The sequence below is a fragment of the Meles meles genome, chromosome 3, assembly GCF_922984935.1.
Source record: "Meles meles chromosome 3, mMelMel3.1 paternal haplotype, whole genome shotgun sequence".
NCBI classification, from domain to species: Eukaryota; Metazoa; Chordata; class Mammalia; order Carnivora; family Mustelidae; genus Meles; species Meles meles.
The window spans coordinates 162936539-162956446 of record NC_060068.1 but is presented as its reverse complement, the minus strand read 5'-3'; the positions used below and the strand labels follow the sequence as shown (position 1 = coordinate 162956446).

The following is a 19908-nucleotide window of genomic DNA, read 5'->3' as shown; positions in this document are numbered from 1 at the left end:
AAGTGGTATATGAATGTTTCTGTTTCCTGCAGCTTTCAGCCAGTCATTATATTGCATTGTGCTGTCCTTGAAAGGATTTTAGTTTGGGACTTTTTATTCAAAAGACAATGGGAAAAAGTTACAAAAAGAGTTAACGAAAGAATTGTTTTTAAACATTTAATATGTGCTGAACTCTGTATAAGGAAAGCCTCTCTATATTAATTTATTTAATTCTAACACAAGTCCTCATAAGACCAAGGTAGTAGGTACATGATCTTCAAGGATAGGGCTCAAGGAAATCATCCTATGAAATTGAGAAACTCAGGATTAATAACTAAGTCTCTCTGACTTCAAAGTCTATACTCTTCCCAATTTTCTTGGTGATTAAGAAGGACTTCCAAATCCAACTGCATGCATTGGAATTCTTATTACTGGGCAAATTCAATTCTCTAACCCTTGATTTCTATAAGAATAGGGTGATAATGACAGGAATTAGCTCACAGAGTTTTTTTTTTTTTTTTAATGAGAATTACATGAAATTATGTCCTTAATATGTTTACTCCACGGCTAGTTCTTAAATGTTTTTATTATTACTATAATAGTTCTAAGCTTTTAGCTAAGATATAATAAATCATGGAATTATAGAATGGCAAAACATTTGAGAATTCAAGTCATACTCTTTCAGTTTATATTTAAGGAAACTGAATGCGAAGTTTAGATTTATGATAATTAAGCTTATTATTTATATTCTCAGCAAACTTTTTAAAAACATTTATCAGATCTATATGTCAAACATCTAAAGTTGAATCATCAAATGTTTTAAATTTGGCTAGGTTGGAAAATAATGTATTGGATTCAGTATCATAAATTTAAATTTGAGACCCTTTAATTGAACATTTCAAAAATAGGGCCATATATATTTTTATTCACTGCAAAAAGGAAACATTCTCAGCAAAGGATTAGAATCTTGTTTTTATAGGAATTCATGGCATGGAAAGCATCTATGGTTTAACATACATCCTTAAAATGGTGATGACTAAAGCGGTATTGACTAATTTAATCTTTATAAATATGTGGCAGATATTAGCAAACTTTAACATGTCTTGATGACATCAGAACTAAGATATGCTATAATTCGATGAGCCATTTGGAAAAACAAATGCTGCCAATTAAACCCAAATTGCCTTGATTTTGCTATAGTATCTGATTTCAGAGGCTTTAAAACATCAAGTGTGTGTTTTAGAATCAACTGTATGTAATAAAAAATAAATAAGTAAATAAATAAGAGTGTATTACTCTTATATACAGACAAGATAACTGAGGAAAGACAAGTGACAGACATGACTTTGAAACCAGGCAGTCAGAATTGAGAGTCCACACTGTGAACCATAAAAGACAAGAAAAAGAGTGGATGATCATAGTGAATATTGGGAAATCAAGTTTTTGGAAATTGTGATATTGTGTCAGGGGGACTGGTTGTGGATTTGCCTTTCTTCATAAACTGATAGTGAAAAATACTAGTACAAATATTAGCCTCTGTTCGTAGTGTGTTGGAGTAGGCTTCCAACCTGAGATAAATAAAACCTTCCTTACTCTGGGGAAATCGAGGAGGATTGTTGTTGACATCCGTCAGAGTGATGTTTACTGTGGTTGTTCCAGAAAGGCCTCCCATCTGGCCGCCCATGTCTTTAGCTTGTATAACCACTTGGTACTGCTCTTTATTTTCTCTGCTCATGTCTGGTAGTGCAGTTTTTATTATGCCTTTTAGAAAAAGTAGACAAATATTTTACAATTCAATAATTGAGTTTTAAGATTAACCTATGCAAGATCTATTTTACAGAAGTTCGTCATAGCAAACAGATAAAAAGTTGGTGTACCTAAATGTATGAAATCCATAAATATTAAATTGTAATTGACAGAACAGAAAGAAATCTTCCACTGGCTGTTGTACAGAGAATGAGTCTGCTAAATCAATTTAATTATCTTTTTGATTAAGAAAATTAACTTCATCCAGAAATCTTCAGATTAATAAGCTTGCTTGATTTTGATGATCGTCACATTCTTTAGGTTTTGAGTATTTCCTATGACACATAAAGTGCTTAATCTCTGAAGTTTTGTATTTGGTGTCATGAATTTAAATTCAGTAAGTAATAGTCTCAAAAGCTAACAGTTCAAATAATCTACATAAATAATATGAAATTTGCTTTTATTTCCATGGAATACCTGTAGGGAATAAATGAAAGCATGATACTGAATCAATAGCTTTTAAAATACAGAAAAATCTATAATTATGCATCCAGATGTATTACAACATGAGAAAGAGACCAAGTCTTAAAGGTTATTACCTGATTCTGGGTCCACTGAAAAATATGGCTGTCCTTGCAATATGCTGTAGACCACTTTGGCACTGTTTCCATAGTTGGCATCATCTGCATCAGTTGCCGTCACTTGTATAACTGATGTACCTACACGAATCCCCACCCAAACACAGACACCTAAATACTTCCAACCTCGAAAACTGTCTTTCTGAAAAATTACTGCTAGTCGTTTGGTGTGCTGGACAATGGTATATATTTAAACAAATTTTTTAAAGTGATGCTGCCTCCAAAAACCCACACTTTTCTTTTTCATTCCTTTTGTAAAATTTCAATATCCCTTAATTTTATGGTTTGGGCTATCTGAAAAAAAAATCAGCAAACTATTTTATCATAAAAATGAACATAATGAAACAAATGCACTGCACTTTTAGTTGATCAAAAATACTGTAAGGAAAAATTTTTCACTGACTACAATGCACATGCAATTTTCAATTAATGTAGTTACTGCTAACTGAAAATGTGTATTCAAAGATAAAACCAGCATTGGTAACACTCAGGCTGCTTTTTGCTCTGGTAAGTTAACTGTATATTGTAAATAGAATTAAAAAAATAGAGGGGCCCTATTTTAATAAAAAACAAAATGACATAAAATTGACCTGTAATTTTTGTGTGTTTAAGATATAAATGATTATTAAGCATCTGTGTCTCCCTATAAAATATAGTTACCAAAGTCATATATGACTGTATTTATTGGTATGCCACCTATTATTTGCTGCACATAATGAAATTAGTAGATACTTCCCCCCCAAAATTAAGAAAGTACATGGATCTGTCACATACAATACTCTAATTTAATACTAATATCTGTTTAATTTTATTTTATGAAACTTAAACCACTCTCTTTTTACTTTATCATAAATTATCTTTAAAAGGTAAAATAGGTGTTAGTTTCAGGAGCTTAACATAATGGGCTTTTCTGATATTTCCCTAATCACTATAAAGATTCAAAATATGATTGTAAAACTACTATTAACTAAAACCTACTATGTATCCCCTTGGGCAACATGAGTTTATATGACATTTTCTAGTATACTACATGTAAGTTTTCCAACGTTTGACTCTGATTCTTACACAGATTTTAAAATTCCTTAGCACAGGGGGCACCTGGGTGGCTCAGAGGGTTAAAGCCTCTGCCTTTGGTTCAGGTCATGATCCCAGGGTCCTGGCATCGAGCCCCGCATCGGGCTCTCTTCTTGGTGGGGAGCCTGCTTCCTCCTCTCTCTCTCTGCCTGCCTCTCTGCCTACTTGTGATCTCTGTCTGTCGAATAAATAGATAAAATCTTTAAAAAAAAAAATTCCTTAGCACAGGGCAAGTTCCATGTTGGCTGTGTCTCCTACTTGAACACCCCGCCCCATATGTTGCACACTCAGAACTTGTCTCTTTGACTTGTAGTGAATGTTTCTCAAAATGTGCATGTATATGCTTATGCAAAGTCTAAAAATTAAGTAATTGTACATTAAGATTAAACTAACAGCCCATTTCCCATCAATGTATCTGAATACTAACGCATGAATTTTGCAGCAGTCTTTTTATGTTTTTTTCAAAATTAATTAACAAGAGTACTTGAGCTTTTTCTCTTGAGGCCTTGAATTGATACTTGGTATATCCTGTGTGAGGACACACTGTGACTTACTCAGTGGATCCTAGCTGTCCTCCTTTGTCATTTAAAAAACACACCCTCCCGTCTTAGCCAGGCCAAAGCAAAAATAATAAAGTGATCTCCACCTCCCCACAATAACATTAAGAAGTTAAACTAAAATGGTTTTCTGATTTGTATTGAATTTTTTACACAAACCTATGTGAACATATGTTCATTAGAATAAGAATTGTTTTCATAGTCGACGATTATTTGAAATATGAATTATTCAGTGTAATCAATATGCTAAATGGAAGTGGTTAATTCATCAATTTCATGACATGTATTTTGCTACCAGTTTCATTTTTCTTTTACTGTGGGTATCACTTCATAGTGAAAACAGGTAAAAATACTCCTCTATACCTTTTGACACTTTTAATAGTATGCTTTGTTGTTAAGTTTGTTTTCTGTTGTTTGCTTTATTGTGGGTATGTGATCCTAGAACATATCCAAAAATACTTGACCTAAAAAAGACAAAAAATTTAATCTAAAGAATAAAAATCAATCTTGGAATGTGACTAAAATGTTATAAACACTCAAATAGTACTGTCCCTTCCCTTAGAATCATGGTAATGATTAGGAATGCTGTTAAACACTGATGAACACTGACAGCATATTATTATGATATTTCTAATGGTAGAATAAGAAAATAGAAATACCTAGTGTATTGGACTTTAGGGAATAGATTGTTGTATTTATTTCATAGGTTGTATTTTTTTCATGAACTTTTTGCACAGTTAATAATATTTAGTAATAAAATTAGAAAGTAGTTTCTACTTATATATATAATGCATAGATTTTATAATTATGTGTTTATTATAAAGATGGATTAAAAGATTGTGATTTTTTATATCCCTCGAAATTTTCTGAAATACTTACAATTTTCATTTATTCTCAAATAATTTAAAATAAGTTTTTACTTTTACATTAAACAAAGATTTAAAAAATAACTTATAGTGAAGCCTGAATGACAAATTTATTATATTTGTTATTTGTAGGCTTTGTCCTGTGTGTAAACTCCCCAAAGGCAGGGACCATGTCTATTTTATTCAACATTTTATCTTTGAAGCCCAGAAGAGTTTCTAGCAGAAAGTCATAATAAGAATGAACATTTACAGAACACTTAAGGTAGGCTAGGCAGAATATTCAGCCCTTAATTTACATGATTGCTTTATTCTCAGGAGATGCATGAGATGAAGGCCTTGAGACATAGAGAGGTTGCTGCTCATGGCCACACATCTAGATGATAGAAGGTCATAGAAAACGTGATAGAGATCAACCTAGACAGTCTGAGGAAAGAAGCAGTATTATAGCTACTTCACTAAAGGGCTCGTCTGGCATTTAGCTATGATTAGATACATTCTTGAATCCACAGGCAATGAACACTTAGTGGCTTGGATTAAGTCATAAGGGATTCATTGGTGAGTTCTATGTGTGATTTGAGAAAATTTACAGAGGGATTTCTTGTTGAGGAGATGGTGTGGAAGGGGAACTGGATAAGTTTTTGAGAGACTGGTTTTGGGAAATACCCAGTCTATGAGAAAGTATGCATCAAACCCCGCAAATTTACACAGTAGGACATTGCCTAAATGAAGATGAATGCATGCAGATATGGAAGGGTGATAGATAATCTTTAATCGAAGTATGATGACCACAAAAAATAAAAAGAATATTTATGGGATCTGCCATAAATATTTGATATTTAAATATATTGAAATATAAATATTTAAATCAGTGTATCTCATTTTCCTTCATTATATATCCTTATATATTGTCCAGTTTATGTGTTCTGATGAGAAAATGCTAATGCATTTCAGATTTCAATAATTGGAATCATTTGATTTTAACTTTTGAAAAGGAGAGAAGCATGTGATTCTGAGAAACACAATGGAATATGGCATGTGGTTTTGACAGAAGCAGGGGTAGATGGATAAATAAACAAGGAGAGGAGTTGGTGAGACAGGAACAAAAAAGACACAATTAGGACAAAAATAAACAGGGAAAGGGGACAATATGGAGGAGAACATTAGAGGATATCAGGAAACATTCTTTATTATTTGATTATGTATGGGCTTTAACTCTTAGTATGTGGGTTACACACAGCTTGAAAAAGTTCTCAAGTATCACCATTTAGGTTTTTGTATAGGTAAAAACAGAGACAATTACATCTACAAAATTATACTGAGTTAATATTAATTTTCCTTTAAAAGAGTTACATACAAAAATGTAATTTAAAAGATATATATTTTTTAATTTTATTTTTTCAGTGTTCCAAAATTCATTCTTTATGTACCACACCCAGTGCTCCATGCAATACGTGCCCTCCTTAATACCCACCACCAGGCTCACCCAACCTTCCACCCCCTCGCCTCTAAAACCCTCAGTCTGTTTCTCAGAGTCCACAATGTCTCATGGTTCATTTCCCCCTCCGATAAAATATATATTATATATATATATAATATGTATTATTTATATACATAAATATATATAATATGAATATGTATTTTATTTATATGTATAATTAATAGACTTTTTATTTAAATATTTTAATACATTAATAGATCTAAAATCTTAATGTAAAATGCAGTCACTCCTTTTTCTGTTTCAGGATTTAACTTTATTGATAAGGGCATTTGAATTAAAAGAATAAAATAAGAAAAAATGCTGTGGGGTAACTATTGGGTGATGGACATTAAGGAGGGCATATGATATTATGAGCACTGGGCATTTTACGCAGCTAATGAATCAATGAACACTATACCAAAAACTAATGATGTATCTATCATATGCTGGCTAATTGAATTTTTTTTAAAGATTTTATTTATTTACTTATTTGACAGACAGAGATCACAAGTAGGTAGAGAGACTGGCAGTTAGAGAGGGGGAAGCAGGCTTCCTGCTGAGCAGAGAGCCCCATGCGGGTTTCAATCCCAGGACCCTGGGATCATGACCTGAGCTGAAGGCAGAGGCTTTAACCCACTGAGCCACCCAGGCCCCTGGCTAATTGAATTTAAATTAAAAAAGAAAACTGCTGCTTCTGAGGAATTACTAAGAATCTCATAAAATTAGAAGTTTTCCATTATAAGCACAAGTATTTTAGAGTGGGGAAAAATACTAAGGCATTAAAATTATCCAGTTTTCCCTGGTTTTTATTAACCTTTTTTTTCTCTCTTTATAACTAGTATAGTAATATATTGTGTGTTTTGGGGCAAGTCAGTTTAACTCTTTTGGGCTGATTTTTACTTATTTATTAGAAGAGGGGTAATATGGTATCTTTTGTGTGTGTGTATGTGTGTATGTGTTTGTGTATAATATATGCATTGATATTTAAAAATAATCACACATAGAAAGTCTGCCTGTGGGTCAAACAGGAAGAAATTAATGCAGTGATGCCAATCTTAGTAATAATAATAACTGATCTTCCATAAATAGGATCAAGATTTACCTGTAGTTTCTATTTATTTATTATTATGATTTTATTTATTTATTTATTTGAGAGAGAGAGAGAATCTTAAGCCAACTCTGAGCTGAGTGCAAATCCCATCACAGGGCTCCAACCCAGGATCCTGAAATCATGACCTGAGCCAAAACCAAGAGTCAACACTTAACCACCTGGGGCCCCCAAGTGCCCCAAGATTTACTGGTAGTTTTTAAATCTTCTTTTATTGATATGAAAAGCTGCAACCAGAGCAATATAGCTACCTTCTATATGTTTCTTCTTTTTTTCAGTTTTGTTGGAATTATAGACACAGAGGAAGTGCCACTGACAATGACCTAAATTCTCATTTTTCCATAGTCTGGCTATTGTAGACATTGCTGCTATAAACATTCGGGTACACGTGCCCCTTCGGATCACTATGTTTGTATCTTTAGGGTAAATACCCAGTAGTGCAATTGCTGGGTCATAGGGTAGTTCTATTTTCAACATTTTGAGGAACCTCCATGCTGTTTTCCAGAGTGGTTGCACCAGCTTGCATTCCCACCAACAGTGGAGGAGGGTTCCCCTTTCTCCACATCCTCTTTTTTAAGGCTTGCGATAACCAGAAATTTTACTGCGCACAATTTAAAGTTTATATAAATGAAACATAGATTGCCTTACGAAGGACTTTTTGGACAAGGTGATCTGCAGGCCTTCTTCCATGTATAAACTTATGTATTCTGTATATTATTATGGGTATTGAACAACTTAAGTCTTTTATTTTTAATAAAATATTCAAGTACTTATTCCAGTGCTACTCTTATTACATACTTGATAAATATTAATAAAGCAATGAAATAGAATATATTTGAATTAGGTAGATGATAGGAATACACAGAGTAGAGAGATAATATTCCATTAAACAGCACAAAATAATACGGGGAAAATACAGGTTATTTGACTTTCAATATTAACAGTCTGATAAGTAAATATTCTGGTTTTTAAAACGAGGTAATTCTTTGAAAAATTTAAAAGTTATTCAAATCTAAGTCATTATCAAAATGTGTCATAGTCAAATACCAGTCATAAAAATTCTACTTTTTATTCCTTAGGTATATAAAATCTATTTCCAGAAGGATAAATGAATGTTTTTGTACTATCAAGTGTCAAAATATCTGACAAAATAGAAATGCCTGGGCGGCTTAGTCGGCTAGGCATCCGACTCTCAGTTTTGACTGAGGTGATGGTCTCGGGACCATGAGATGGAGTCCAATCCCTCAGTGCAGAATCTGCTTGGGATTCTTTCCCTTTTCTTCTCATTCCCCCTCTCACACTCTCTCTTCCTCCCGCTGTTCACACTCTCTCTTCCTCTCAATCTCTCTCCCTCTCAAATAAATAAATAAATAAAATCTTTAAAAAAATATCCGGGAAAGTAACATACAAACAGAATAAACAATAATGTTTTATAAAAGTTAAAGTGTCTTAACCAGGAAACCAAACTACTTTAGAATGCTCCTCAATAGGAAGTTGAAATAGAGAGTATAAATTTAATGTATCTTCATCTCAAATATAAGCCATTAAGAGATCATGATACATACCTACCTTAGCCCACTGGTCGACCTATATGAACCTATCCAGCACTTTCCATGGAACTATACCAGGCTAGTAGATATTTTAAAATGTTAAAGAAAACACAACCACTCATATTTCATCCTAGGCTTTCTGATTTCATAGGACTCCTGTCTAATTTGATAACTCCCTTTCATATTATTAGGATGAATACCTGAAAAGGCAATTGAACTGCACTTTTCTTAGATGAGATTTCAGTTGCATTGAGAAGAAATAACTTCTTTACAAACCCCTGGTTCTTCTGGCTAGATGACACACATAGTTAAGGAATAATTTTATATCATTAACTCCGTAAAGGTAGATATAAGTTTGGTTTTCCTCATAAAGAAACCATTTTAGACTGAAACATGATTAATTATAATAATTTCAAAGTTAATCACTGAAAACTGATTTTGAAATAATATTCAACTAAACTATCAAATTTTGAAAATGGTTGTATAATTTGGATATTATAGTAAGTTTATATCACTTCTTTTTAAACATGTTATGACTTAATTCTTATCTCATTAACAAATCTAAACTTACACATGCAGGTAAAAATTGCATAATAACAAATAGTATTTAAAATTGTGAGGACCCTTAAAAACTAAACAATTTTTTCAGTTTGCATAATAAACTATTATTCGGTAGTGGAACTCAGCTAAAATAACATTAAAAGACTTGGCATATTGTTATTATGCTACTAGGTTATTTGATCTTAATTCAGTTACTTAATCTTTCAGAATCCTGAGTTCCTAATTAACAGAATGGGGATTTAAAGTTCTATTTCCCATGCCTTCCACATGAAGTTCTTTCAATGATCAAATGAGATGATCAAAAGAAATTTGTCAAATGCAAGATTAGTTGTTATGCAAAATAATGCAAGCAAAACTGTCCAAAACTGTCCAAAACTGCTGACACTATTTGATATCCCTTTTTTATTTCAGGCGAAAATACATTCAGCTTGACTGCCGTTTGAATGGCAGTTGAATAAAGGTAAAGATGTTGGTTGAAATGCAATGGAATAACTGTTCTCAGTCATCATATTTTTAGATCATATTTTTAGATATCATTTTAGGTATAAGTTACAACATAGCAGGAATTATTAAAATATGTAAAATTGAAAATAATTAGAAGTGAGATAGTTTCAATAGTAGTCTTCAGATATATATAATTCTTTTTTTTTTCAATCAACATATTTATTGAGTACCTCAGTTATATATAATTCTTTTCTTGGAAGGGGCTACATACGTTAACTGTATGCCCGTAATAATCACCTTAGCAAACAAACAAAGATGTTAAGTGGAATACCGTATACCTACCGACTCCAGACATTTCAGGAACACTGGCAGTGTATAAGTCTTTTGTGAATTTTGGTTCGTTGTCATTGATATCATGGATCTTAATAATAAATTCAGATTCAGGTTCCACCTGTCGCCCAGTCTTTCTGTCTATAGCCTTGGCACGAAGAATGTATAGGGATTTTTCTTCTCTGTCTAATTTCTTTGCAGCATGAATATCTCCTGTATTTTCATCTATAACGAATAGACTGCCAGCCCCATCTCCTGTTAATATGTATTTTAAATTTCCATCTCCTTTATCTTGGTCAGTGTGAAGCTTCAGAGAGGCAGAAAAGAAAAATTCTGTAAATACATGCTTTGTTATTATAGAAAAAATTAATTTTGGCATATATCAATGCATCTCCACTTAATATCATGGAAACAATGATTACAATGGTTATCTCAATTTTCGGTGTGAGAATACGAAACATTTCAGTTTTATCACTCAAATTTTAAATAACTATATTTACATATAATAAGTGGCTAAATTTAAAGTAAGATAAAAATGAATATATGTTTTGAAACAAAGTTTTGAATGGTTTAAAGATGTACATCAACAAGAAAAAAAAATCCTTAAATCTAGAACTGGGATAGATATACTCCTGATTACATTTAACATCATTCAACTCAAAGAGATGATATGAGACATTTTCAACTTTTGATAAGTTTAGAATACCACCATAATTGTAAACTGATTTTACCTCCCTTCAGTACGATATTGTTTGTAGAATCAGAGGCTCTGTCTTCAGAGACATCAAACAGAGAGAGAGTATTTTAATTTCAAAGATTCTTCTCTATATGACTTTGGAAAAGTATACGTTCAAACATGATGTTCTCACTTTTTTGGGAAGTCAACATATTCATAGGCATGTTTAAAATCCAATTGATATAAAAAGACATAGGGCTTTCCCACTGGCCATACAAATTTTTTTTCATAAATTATCTTTCTTCTTCTGATACATACCTATCTCAAAAGGAGGCTGTCTACCGAGTACTTAAAACAGACAAATAGATCATATATTTCCAGAAATTTAGCAATTGGAAAAGATCTTAACTTTTTTTTTCAAATCTAACACTATGTTGAAACTTGGTTCTTAACTAGCCTGTCCCTGCTATGTTGTCTTCCATCATATACTCACAATTCCCATTACATCCACCTATTTCTTTGATGTCCCGTTCCATCTTTGAATTATTTGACTATTTAGTGTTTTTTATAGTAGCCAAAATAACAAACTTGTGATTCATATTTTATTCCTCTTTACTTTTAATCTCAATGCTAAAATAACCAAATGCAGTCTTTTCTTCTCTGAGATCTCTTTCCCACTCATCTGGATGTCCCCATCTCTATGGCTGTCACCTGTTTTTGTCTTCCACGATGTCTTATCAGGACCACTGTAGTAATCTCCTAATGGACATCTGCCTCCCCGATTGCTCTACTCCAGACAATTTTCCATTCTAAAGATGGTGACTTTTTACATTAAAAGTCTGGTCATGTGACCTCTTCACGTAAAATTCTTCAACAAGTTACAGTGCAACAGAAACATGAATCTGAAGTCTTACAAACCTGGGTTAGTCTCATGCAAATTTTTGTGTTATATTGGGCACACTGTATATGTGTTTAATCTAAACTTATTCTATTAAAAGGACATAGTATTCTTTTAAAAATAATCTTCATTTTTATTATTGTTCTAATTGTTTGGACTCTACCACCTTATTTATACATCTTCCCTAATTTCATCCTCGTCTCCAGAGGCATCTCTGCCACCTCTACCCACTTCATTATCATTCTGTACACGCCAATTGTATTATTTTGCCTTATACTATCTTCTTCATTTTCAGAGGGCCTGTTTCAGCTTTCATACTTGATGTTTGCATATTTTCCTCTTACCCTTTAATACTCTTCCCCCTCTCTGCTTTGTTTCCTATCGAAATATTTATCATAACTCACTTAAAATAGGGGTGACTTCTCTGATTCTCTGGATTAGAACAGATATGCCAGCTGTGTAGTTACAAAGCACATTTCAGTGCCCTATCATGATACTCACATATTTGGTGAAATTATTTACCATGCCCACTAAACTGTAAAATATAAAAGAGAAAGGTTGATATTTTTCTTTTAAATTGTTAGGATTTCACTGAAGATGACATAAAAATGGAAGGGCATTCCATGCTCAAAGATTGAAAGAAAAAATATTGTTAAAATGTCTATACTATCCAAAGCAATCTATACATTTAATGTAATCCCTATCAAAATACCACCAGCATTTTTCACAGAGCTTGAGCAAGCAATCCTAAACTTTTTATGGAACCACAAACAACTCCAATAGCTAAAGAAGCCTTGAAAAAGAAAGGCAAAGCTGGAGAAATCACAATTCCAGATTTTGAGTTATATTACAAAGCTGTAGTAATCAAAATAATATGGTACCAGCACAAAAATAGACACATAGATCAATGAAACAGAATAGAAAACCCAGAAATGAACGCACAACTGTATGGTCAATTAATCTTCAACTGAGAAGTCAAGAATATCCAATGGGAAAAAGACAGTCTTCAATAAATGGTGTTGAGAAAACTGGACAGCAACATGCAGAAGAATGAAACTGGACAACATTCTACACCATACATACAATAATTCATAATGGATGAAAAACCTAAAACCATAAAAATCCCATAGAAAAACATAGGAAGTAACTTCTTTGACATTTCCTCTAGCAACTTCTTACTAGAAACAAAAGCAAAAGTAAACTATTGTGACTTCATCAAACTAAAAAGCTTCTGTACGGTGAAGGAAACAAGTAAAACTACAAGGCAACCTTTGAAATGGGAGAAAAGATAACTGTAAATGCCATATCTGATAAAGGGTTAGTATCCAAAATGCATTAAAAACTTATAACTTGGGCGCCTGGGTGGCTCAGTGGGTTAAGCCGCTGCCTTCGGCTCAGGTAATGATCTCAGGGTCCTGGGATCGAATCCCACATCAGGCTCTCTGCTTGGTGGGGAGCCTGCTTCCCCTTCTCTCTCTCTGCCTGCTTGTGATCTCTCTCTCTCTCTCAAATAAATAAATAAAATATTAAAAAAAACTTATAACTCAACACCCAAAGAACAAAAAATCCAATTTAAAAATAGGCAGATGATATTGATAGACATTTTTCCAAAGAAGACATACAGATGGCTAGCAGACACATGAAAAATGCTCCATATTGCTCATCATCAGGGAAATACAAATCAAAATTACAATGAGATATCACCTCACACCTGTCACAATGGATAAAATCAACAACACAAGAAACAGCAGGTGTTGGTGAGGCTGTGAAGAAACGGGAGCCCTCTTGTAATATAGGTGGGAATGCAAACTGGCACAACCACTCTGGAAATCAGTATGGAGTTTCCTCAAAAAGTTAAAAAAAGAACTATCCTATGAGCCACCAATTGCACTATCAGGTATTTACCCAAAGAATACAAAAATACTGACTTATAGGGATACATGCACTCTGATGTTTAGAGCAAGATTATCTGCAATAACCAAATTATAGGAAGAGCCCAAATGTCCATAGACTGCTAAATGGATAAAGAAAATGTGGGTTTGTGTGTACCATGTGATTTCATTCACATGTGGAATTTAATGAATAAAATAAAAGAACATGGAGGGGGAAAGAGAGGAAAGCCAAGAAACAGATGCTTAACTATAAAGAGCTAACTAATGGTTACCAGAGGAGAGGTGGATGAGGGGATGGGTAAAATGGGGGTTAAGGAGGGCATTTGTTGTGATGAACATTTGGTATTTTATGAAAGTATTGAATCACTAAATTCTAAAACTGAGAATAATATTACACGGCAAGTTCACTAAACTGCAATTTAAATTAAAACTTGAGAAAAATGTCCAATGGAAATTTTACATACATACACATGAATCAAAATTATTTTTAATATTTTCTGTATACCTCCTTATCAGTTTTCTATGTATTTAACATAATGATAGTATGTCAACCTAAAAAAATAACCAATTACTTTATTACCAAAATTAATGTATTTAGGACTAGAAGAGGAACTCTAATTCAGGACAAGCAAACCATGGCAAGCCATAGGCAAATCTGAGGAGACAAAGGGAAAGTCAGCTTTTATTAAGTTTAAGGAGGAAATCGAAGAAGGTTGTTTTAAACCAAAGTCTGTTGGAGAAGAACAAGAATTTGAGGTTGTGACAGTTTCTCATTGGCTGCAAGTGGTGGTTAGTGTGTTGTAGCTGGAGCAGGAAGAGATTTTTCTTCTTGTAGGTTATGGAGGCTGCAAAAGTGGTAGGTGTGGGAGATATATTTTTACATCTTACCTACATTCAAATACCTGTGGAAACCATTCACTTTTCAAACATTCTCTCTTCATTTAAAGTATTTTGAAGTCTGAAAAAATATTTAACCAGCATGGTAATCATAATCACAGCACTTTTCTCTGAATGATTTTATATTTTATTTTAAATATTTCAAGGAAAGTTCCATATGAAAATTGTGCTGCTGGGACTGACAGGTTTTCAGATTAAGTATATTATCTGAAAATACTGAATTTTACAAGATTTTCAGAATAAGTATGTTTTGAATTTTAATTAAAAAATAAAATACTTGCAACAAAATGATATTATCATTTTAGTCATTCATACATTAAAATCACTATAATTTAGATTTATGTCTTATTCCTACCTGTTCTAATTCCTGCTATGATATTTTATATATACTCATTTAAATGCCATTTTAAAAGAATGATGTTACATAAAATCACACATTTTATTTTATTTTTATTTCTTTTAAGATTTTATTTATTTACTTGACAGACGGAGATCACAGAGAAGCAGGCAGAGAGAGAGGAAGAAGCAGGCTCCCTGCTGAGCGGAGAGCCCAATGCGGGGCTGGATCCCAGGACCCTGGGATCATGACCTGAGCCGAAGGCAGAGGCTTTAACCCACTGAGCCACCCACGTGCCCCAAAATCACACATTTTAAAGCAGGTCTTTATACGATTCCATTTTGAGAATGAAAATTCACAATACTTTTTTTCTGATGCAAGTTAAGAAAAAAACAAAAAAAAATACTATCAAAATACTGGGGTTTTTAGTCATGTACATTATTAATTTTAAGTTATACATTTAGAGTTGCTAGAAGTCAATAGTAAAATCTATTGTACCATAACCTAAATATAAATAACCTCTTATACATGAATCTGAAACTCAACAATTTTATAGGATCAATGAAAACAAAATAAAGTAGTAATGTTATGAATATTGTTTATCTATTATAGAACAAAGACCATATAAAATTCCTAAAGAAATATGAGTACCCAAATATAGTTATTTTCTTTAGCTCTCAATGTACCAAGTAGTCCTCCCTCCCTGCAAGGAACTTACTTGCCACTTCTAAACTTGAATGAAACCCTGATAACACAATAAATCCTAGATAATGTTTTGAAATGCTGTTATTTTCCAATAGTATCATTTTTGTACAGTATCAGCTGCATCATGGTTGCAGGCTACCAAAACAGTTACTTGTTTTTAAGAAATTTGAAAAAAAAAAAAGACAAAAACGTGCACTCAAAATAAGCTAAAAATTTAAATTATGTCTGCGATGTTTTAAGACATATACACCCACACTGAAAGGGTCCATAAAATAAACCTACCACTACTGGGAGAAATAAATTTGTGTGGGAATCCAGCAGCATTGAAGAGCTTTGCGTTCATTCCTTTCTATAGGCCATAGCTTACCATGGGAAGCTATGAAGTCACTGAAATGGGACACCTAACATTTGGGGAATACTGGACACTAGCTCTGAATTCTCATTGATTCCAGGAGACTCAAAAAATCAGTGTGATCTGCCAACAAGAGTGGAGGTATGTGAAAGTCTGGTAATCGATGGAGTTTTATCTGAGGTGTGTTACATAGCGGGCCCAGTGGGATCCTAAACCCATCCTGTAGTGAAAGATAAATTGTTACATCTGTCCCATGCTACAACCAGAAAGGGAGCACAATACCTTGTGGTCCTCTTTGGATTCTAGAGGGAACATATTCTGTCACTTGGGTATGTTGTTTCTATCCATTTACTGCAACACCTGAAGGGCTGCTAGTTTTATGTGGGACCCAGAACTTGAAAAACCTCTGCAAGAGGTCTGGACTGCGGTGGGAGCTGTTCTACCACTTGGGGCCATATAATCCAACAGATCCAACGGTGCATGAAGTGTCAGTGACAGATGGAGGTGTTACTTGGCGCCTTTGACAGGCTCCTGTAGGTGAACACTGGCATTTAGGATTTTGGAGCAGAGACCTACTATCCTCTAGATATAATCTCCTTTTGAGAAGCAGCTCTTGGCCTGGCACTGGCCTTAGATACTGAATATTTAACCACAGGACACCAACTTACCATGCAGCCTATGCTACCACTCATGAACTTCTGACCCAACAAGCCATAAGGCTGAGTGTGCACAGCAGCAACTCATCAAAACAGGTGCCACCTTGCCTGCACACGCCCTGGAAGCATAAGTTAATTTACAGGAAGAAGTGGCCAAAGGCCCATGGTCCCTCCTTGTGTTGCACTGCCTTCTCTTTCCCAGCCTGTACCTATGGCCTCATGAGGAGATCCTTCAATCAGCCGACACAAAAAGAAGAGTCTAGGGCCTGGTTTGGAGATAATTCTGTATGATATTCAGTCATCACTGCAAAGTGAACAGCTGTAGCACTACAGTCCCCTTCTGGGACATTTTGGAAGGGCAGTGCTGAAGAATAAGCCTCTCGATGGACAGAGTTTCCATCAGTGCACCTGCCTGTTCACTTATTTGGAAAGAAACAGGGCCAGATTTGTGATTATATACCAATTCATGAGCTGTCACTGATGGTTTGGCTGGACGTTCAGGAACTTGGAAGAAACATTAGTGGAAAATTGTTGACAAAGGAATCTGGGAAAGAGAGATCTGGGTACACCACTCTGAATGTGCAAAAACATGGAAGTATTTATGTCCCATGTGAATGTTCACCACGGGGTGACTTCAGCAGACTGCAATCATGATCAGGTGGATAGGATAATTGTTTTGTGTATACCAATCTCTGTTCTCAGCCAGTCCTGCCGTTTCCTAATGGGCTCGTGAACAAAGTGGCCAGAGGGGCGGGGATGGAAGTTATGCACGGGCTCAGCAACATGGACTCACTCACTGAGGGCTGTCTGGCTGTAGGCACTGCTGAACGCCCGGTGTACAAGCAGTGGAGACCAACATTGAACTTGCAGCATTATTACCTCATACTCATCCAGCTTCCTGGTGGTGGTTCCGTTACACTGCACTGCTTCCATCCTGGCAGGGACGATTTTTTTTTTTTTTTTCCTGTTTTATTCCTGGAATAGATGCTTACTCTGGGTATGAATTTGCCTTGTTGGCACACAGTGATTCTGCCAAAATTGCCATCCACAGACTTGCAGAATGTCTTATCCCTCATCTTGGTATTCTGCACAGCATTAGTTCTGATAAAGGTAATCACTTTGCAACAAAACAAGTGTGGCAATAGGTAAATGCTCATGGAATTCACTGGTCTTACCATGATCCTAAAGCAGTTGATTTGACACAATGATGGAGTGACCTTTTGAAGACCCTGATACTATGACAGCTAGGCACTGATACCTTGCAGGGCTGGAATGGGTTTCTTTTGAAGGCGTCATATGCTCTGAAACAGCATCCAATAAATGATGCTGTTCAGGATTCACAGGTCCAAGAATTAAGGAGTGGAAATGGGAGCGGCATCTTTCACTATTACCCCTAGTGACCCACTAGCAAAATTTTTACTCCCTGTGCCTTAGAGCTTATGCTATGTGGCGTAGAGTTTGTAGTTCTAGAAGTGCTAGGAATTGAGAAAGTCATGTCTTAGGACAAGGGACTGTCTATGAGTAAAGAATACATTCCGAGGAAAAAAGACTAGGTGTATGCCAGGTTCAGTTGGTAGAACATGAAACTCTTGATCTTGGGGTCGTGAGTTCAAGCTCATGTCGGGTGTAGAGCTTACTTAAAGAAAAATAAACTGGATTTAATAAAACTTAAAAAAGGAGAATAAGAATTATTTCTTTAAAAAAAAAAAAGGTAAACTAAAATAGTCCCAAACTGTTTTTAAAACAAGACTTGACAGAACATTGTATCATCTACAATGCCCAGACTATAGTAGTCTAAATCAATTATTAAATTCTGGGAGACTGTGTTTTGAAATGTGTATATTTATAGCGCCCTAATAGAAGCACAAACAGATAACCCTGATAGTGAACTATTAACAGACATACATGCTATTGGAATAATGTGCATATACTGACAGTTGCAATAGGGAGAAAAAAATATGACAGAATATTTTTTTCTAAAAGAAATAATAGTTAAAAAATTCTTAAGCAGAGCCTGGGTGGCTCAATGGGTTAATCCTCTGCCTTCGGTTCAGGTCATGGTCTCAGCGTACTGGGATCAAGCCCCGCATTGGGATCTCTGCTCAGAGGGAAGCCTGCATCCCCCTCTCTCTCTGCCTGCTGCTCTGCCTACTTGTGGTCTCTCTCTGTGTCAAATAAATAAATAAATAAATAAAATCTTTTAAAAAAATTCTTAAAAGCATCAAAAGATTAGACATAAGTTTAGGGTGAAAAAATAGACTAGGAAAGACAGCTGATTTTGCGTTAGAAAAATGGAAGCTATAATTGTTTAGTAAAAATAATTTCCAAACATTAAGAAATAATATTTTGAGGGCATCTGAGTGTCTCAGTGGGCTAAAGCCTCTACCTTCGGCTCAGGTCATGATCCCAGGGTCCTGGGATCGAGCCCCGCATTGGGCTCTCTGCTCAGCAGGGAGACTGCTTCCCCCTCTCTTTGCCTGCCTCTCTGCCTACTTGTGATCTTTGTCTGTCAAATAAATACATAAAAATATTCAAAATAAATGTCTTTGGACTGAATGGAAATAATCCTAAATTGAATCCTTAACCTTAGCCTTAACCAAGAAATAAATGAGGAGCCTTCCAAACAGCTGGTAAATATAAAAGATTGTGTGTGTGCTTTTTAAAAGAATTTATTTGTTTATTTCAGAGAGAGAGAGAGAGCACAAGCTCAGGAAGGGAGGGCAGAGGGAAAGGGAGAAGCAGGATCCCCCCTTAGCAGGGAACCCCTTCCAGGACTCAATTCCAGGATCCTGGGATCTTGACCTGAGCCAAAGGCAGAAGCTTAACTGCCTGAGCCACCCAGATGCCCCTAAAAGATTGTTTTAATGTATTCCTTAAAGAAAATCAGCTGTTTAAATCTTGTATAGTATCAACATATTATAAGTTTTATGTAACATAAACATAAAATATAGAACAATAATAGCAAAGTAAATGGAATTGTACTTTTACAAAGTTTTAACATTATGTGGTGATGACATCATATTCCAGTTGGACTTAAATAAAGGATGCATATTATCTTTATGCTTATAATTTTTTATATCCTTACAGCAAGTGCTAAATAATACAAAGAAATAAAGCTAAAATGGTAATTGTAGAAACAAAATGGAATACTAATTAGTCGAAAAA

General features: G+C 34.5%; 1 protein-coding gene across 3 annotated transcripts in view; it reads right to left on the bottom strand.

Moving 5' to 3' along the window:
* CDH9 (cadherin 9) overlaps positions 1 to 19908 on the bottom strand; it is a 134787-nt gene that overhangs the window by 23987 nt on the left and 90892 nt on the right. For 2 of the 3 annotated variants that reach the window (XM_045999950.1, XM_045999951.1), the window contains exons 3-5: positions 10343 to 10637; positions 2325 to 2444; positions 1573 to 1740 (exon numbers count right to left, since the gene is read on the bottom strand). In XM_045999950.1, the coding sequence (XP_045855906.1) occupies positions 1573 to 1740; positions 2325 to 2444; positions 10343 to 10637 (583 nt within the window). Of the gene's footprint in view, positions 1 to 1572; positions 1741 to 2324; positions 2445 to 10342; positions 10638 to 19908 lie in introns of those variants that run through there. The other variant, XM_045999952.1, reaches the window with a different exon arrangement.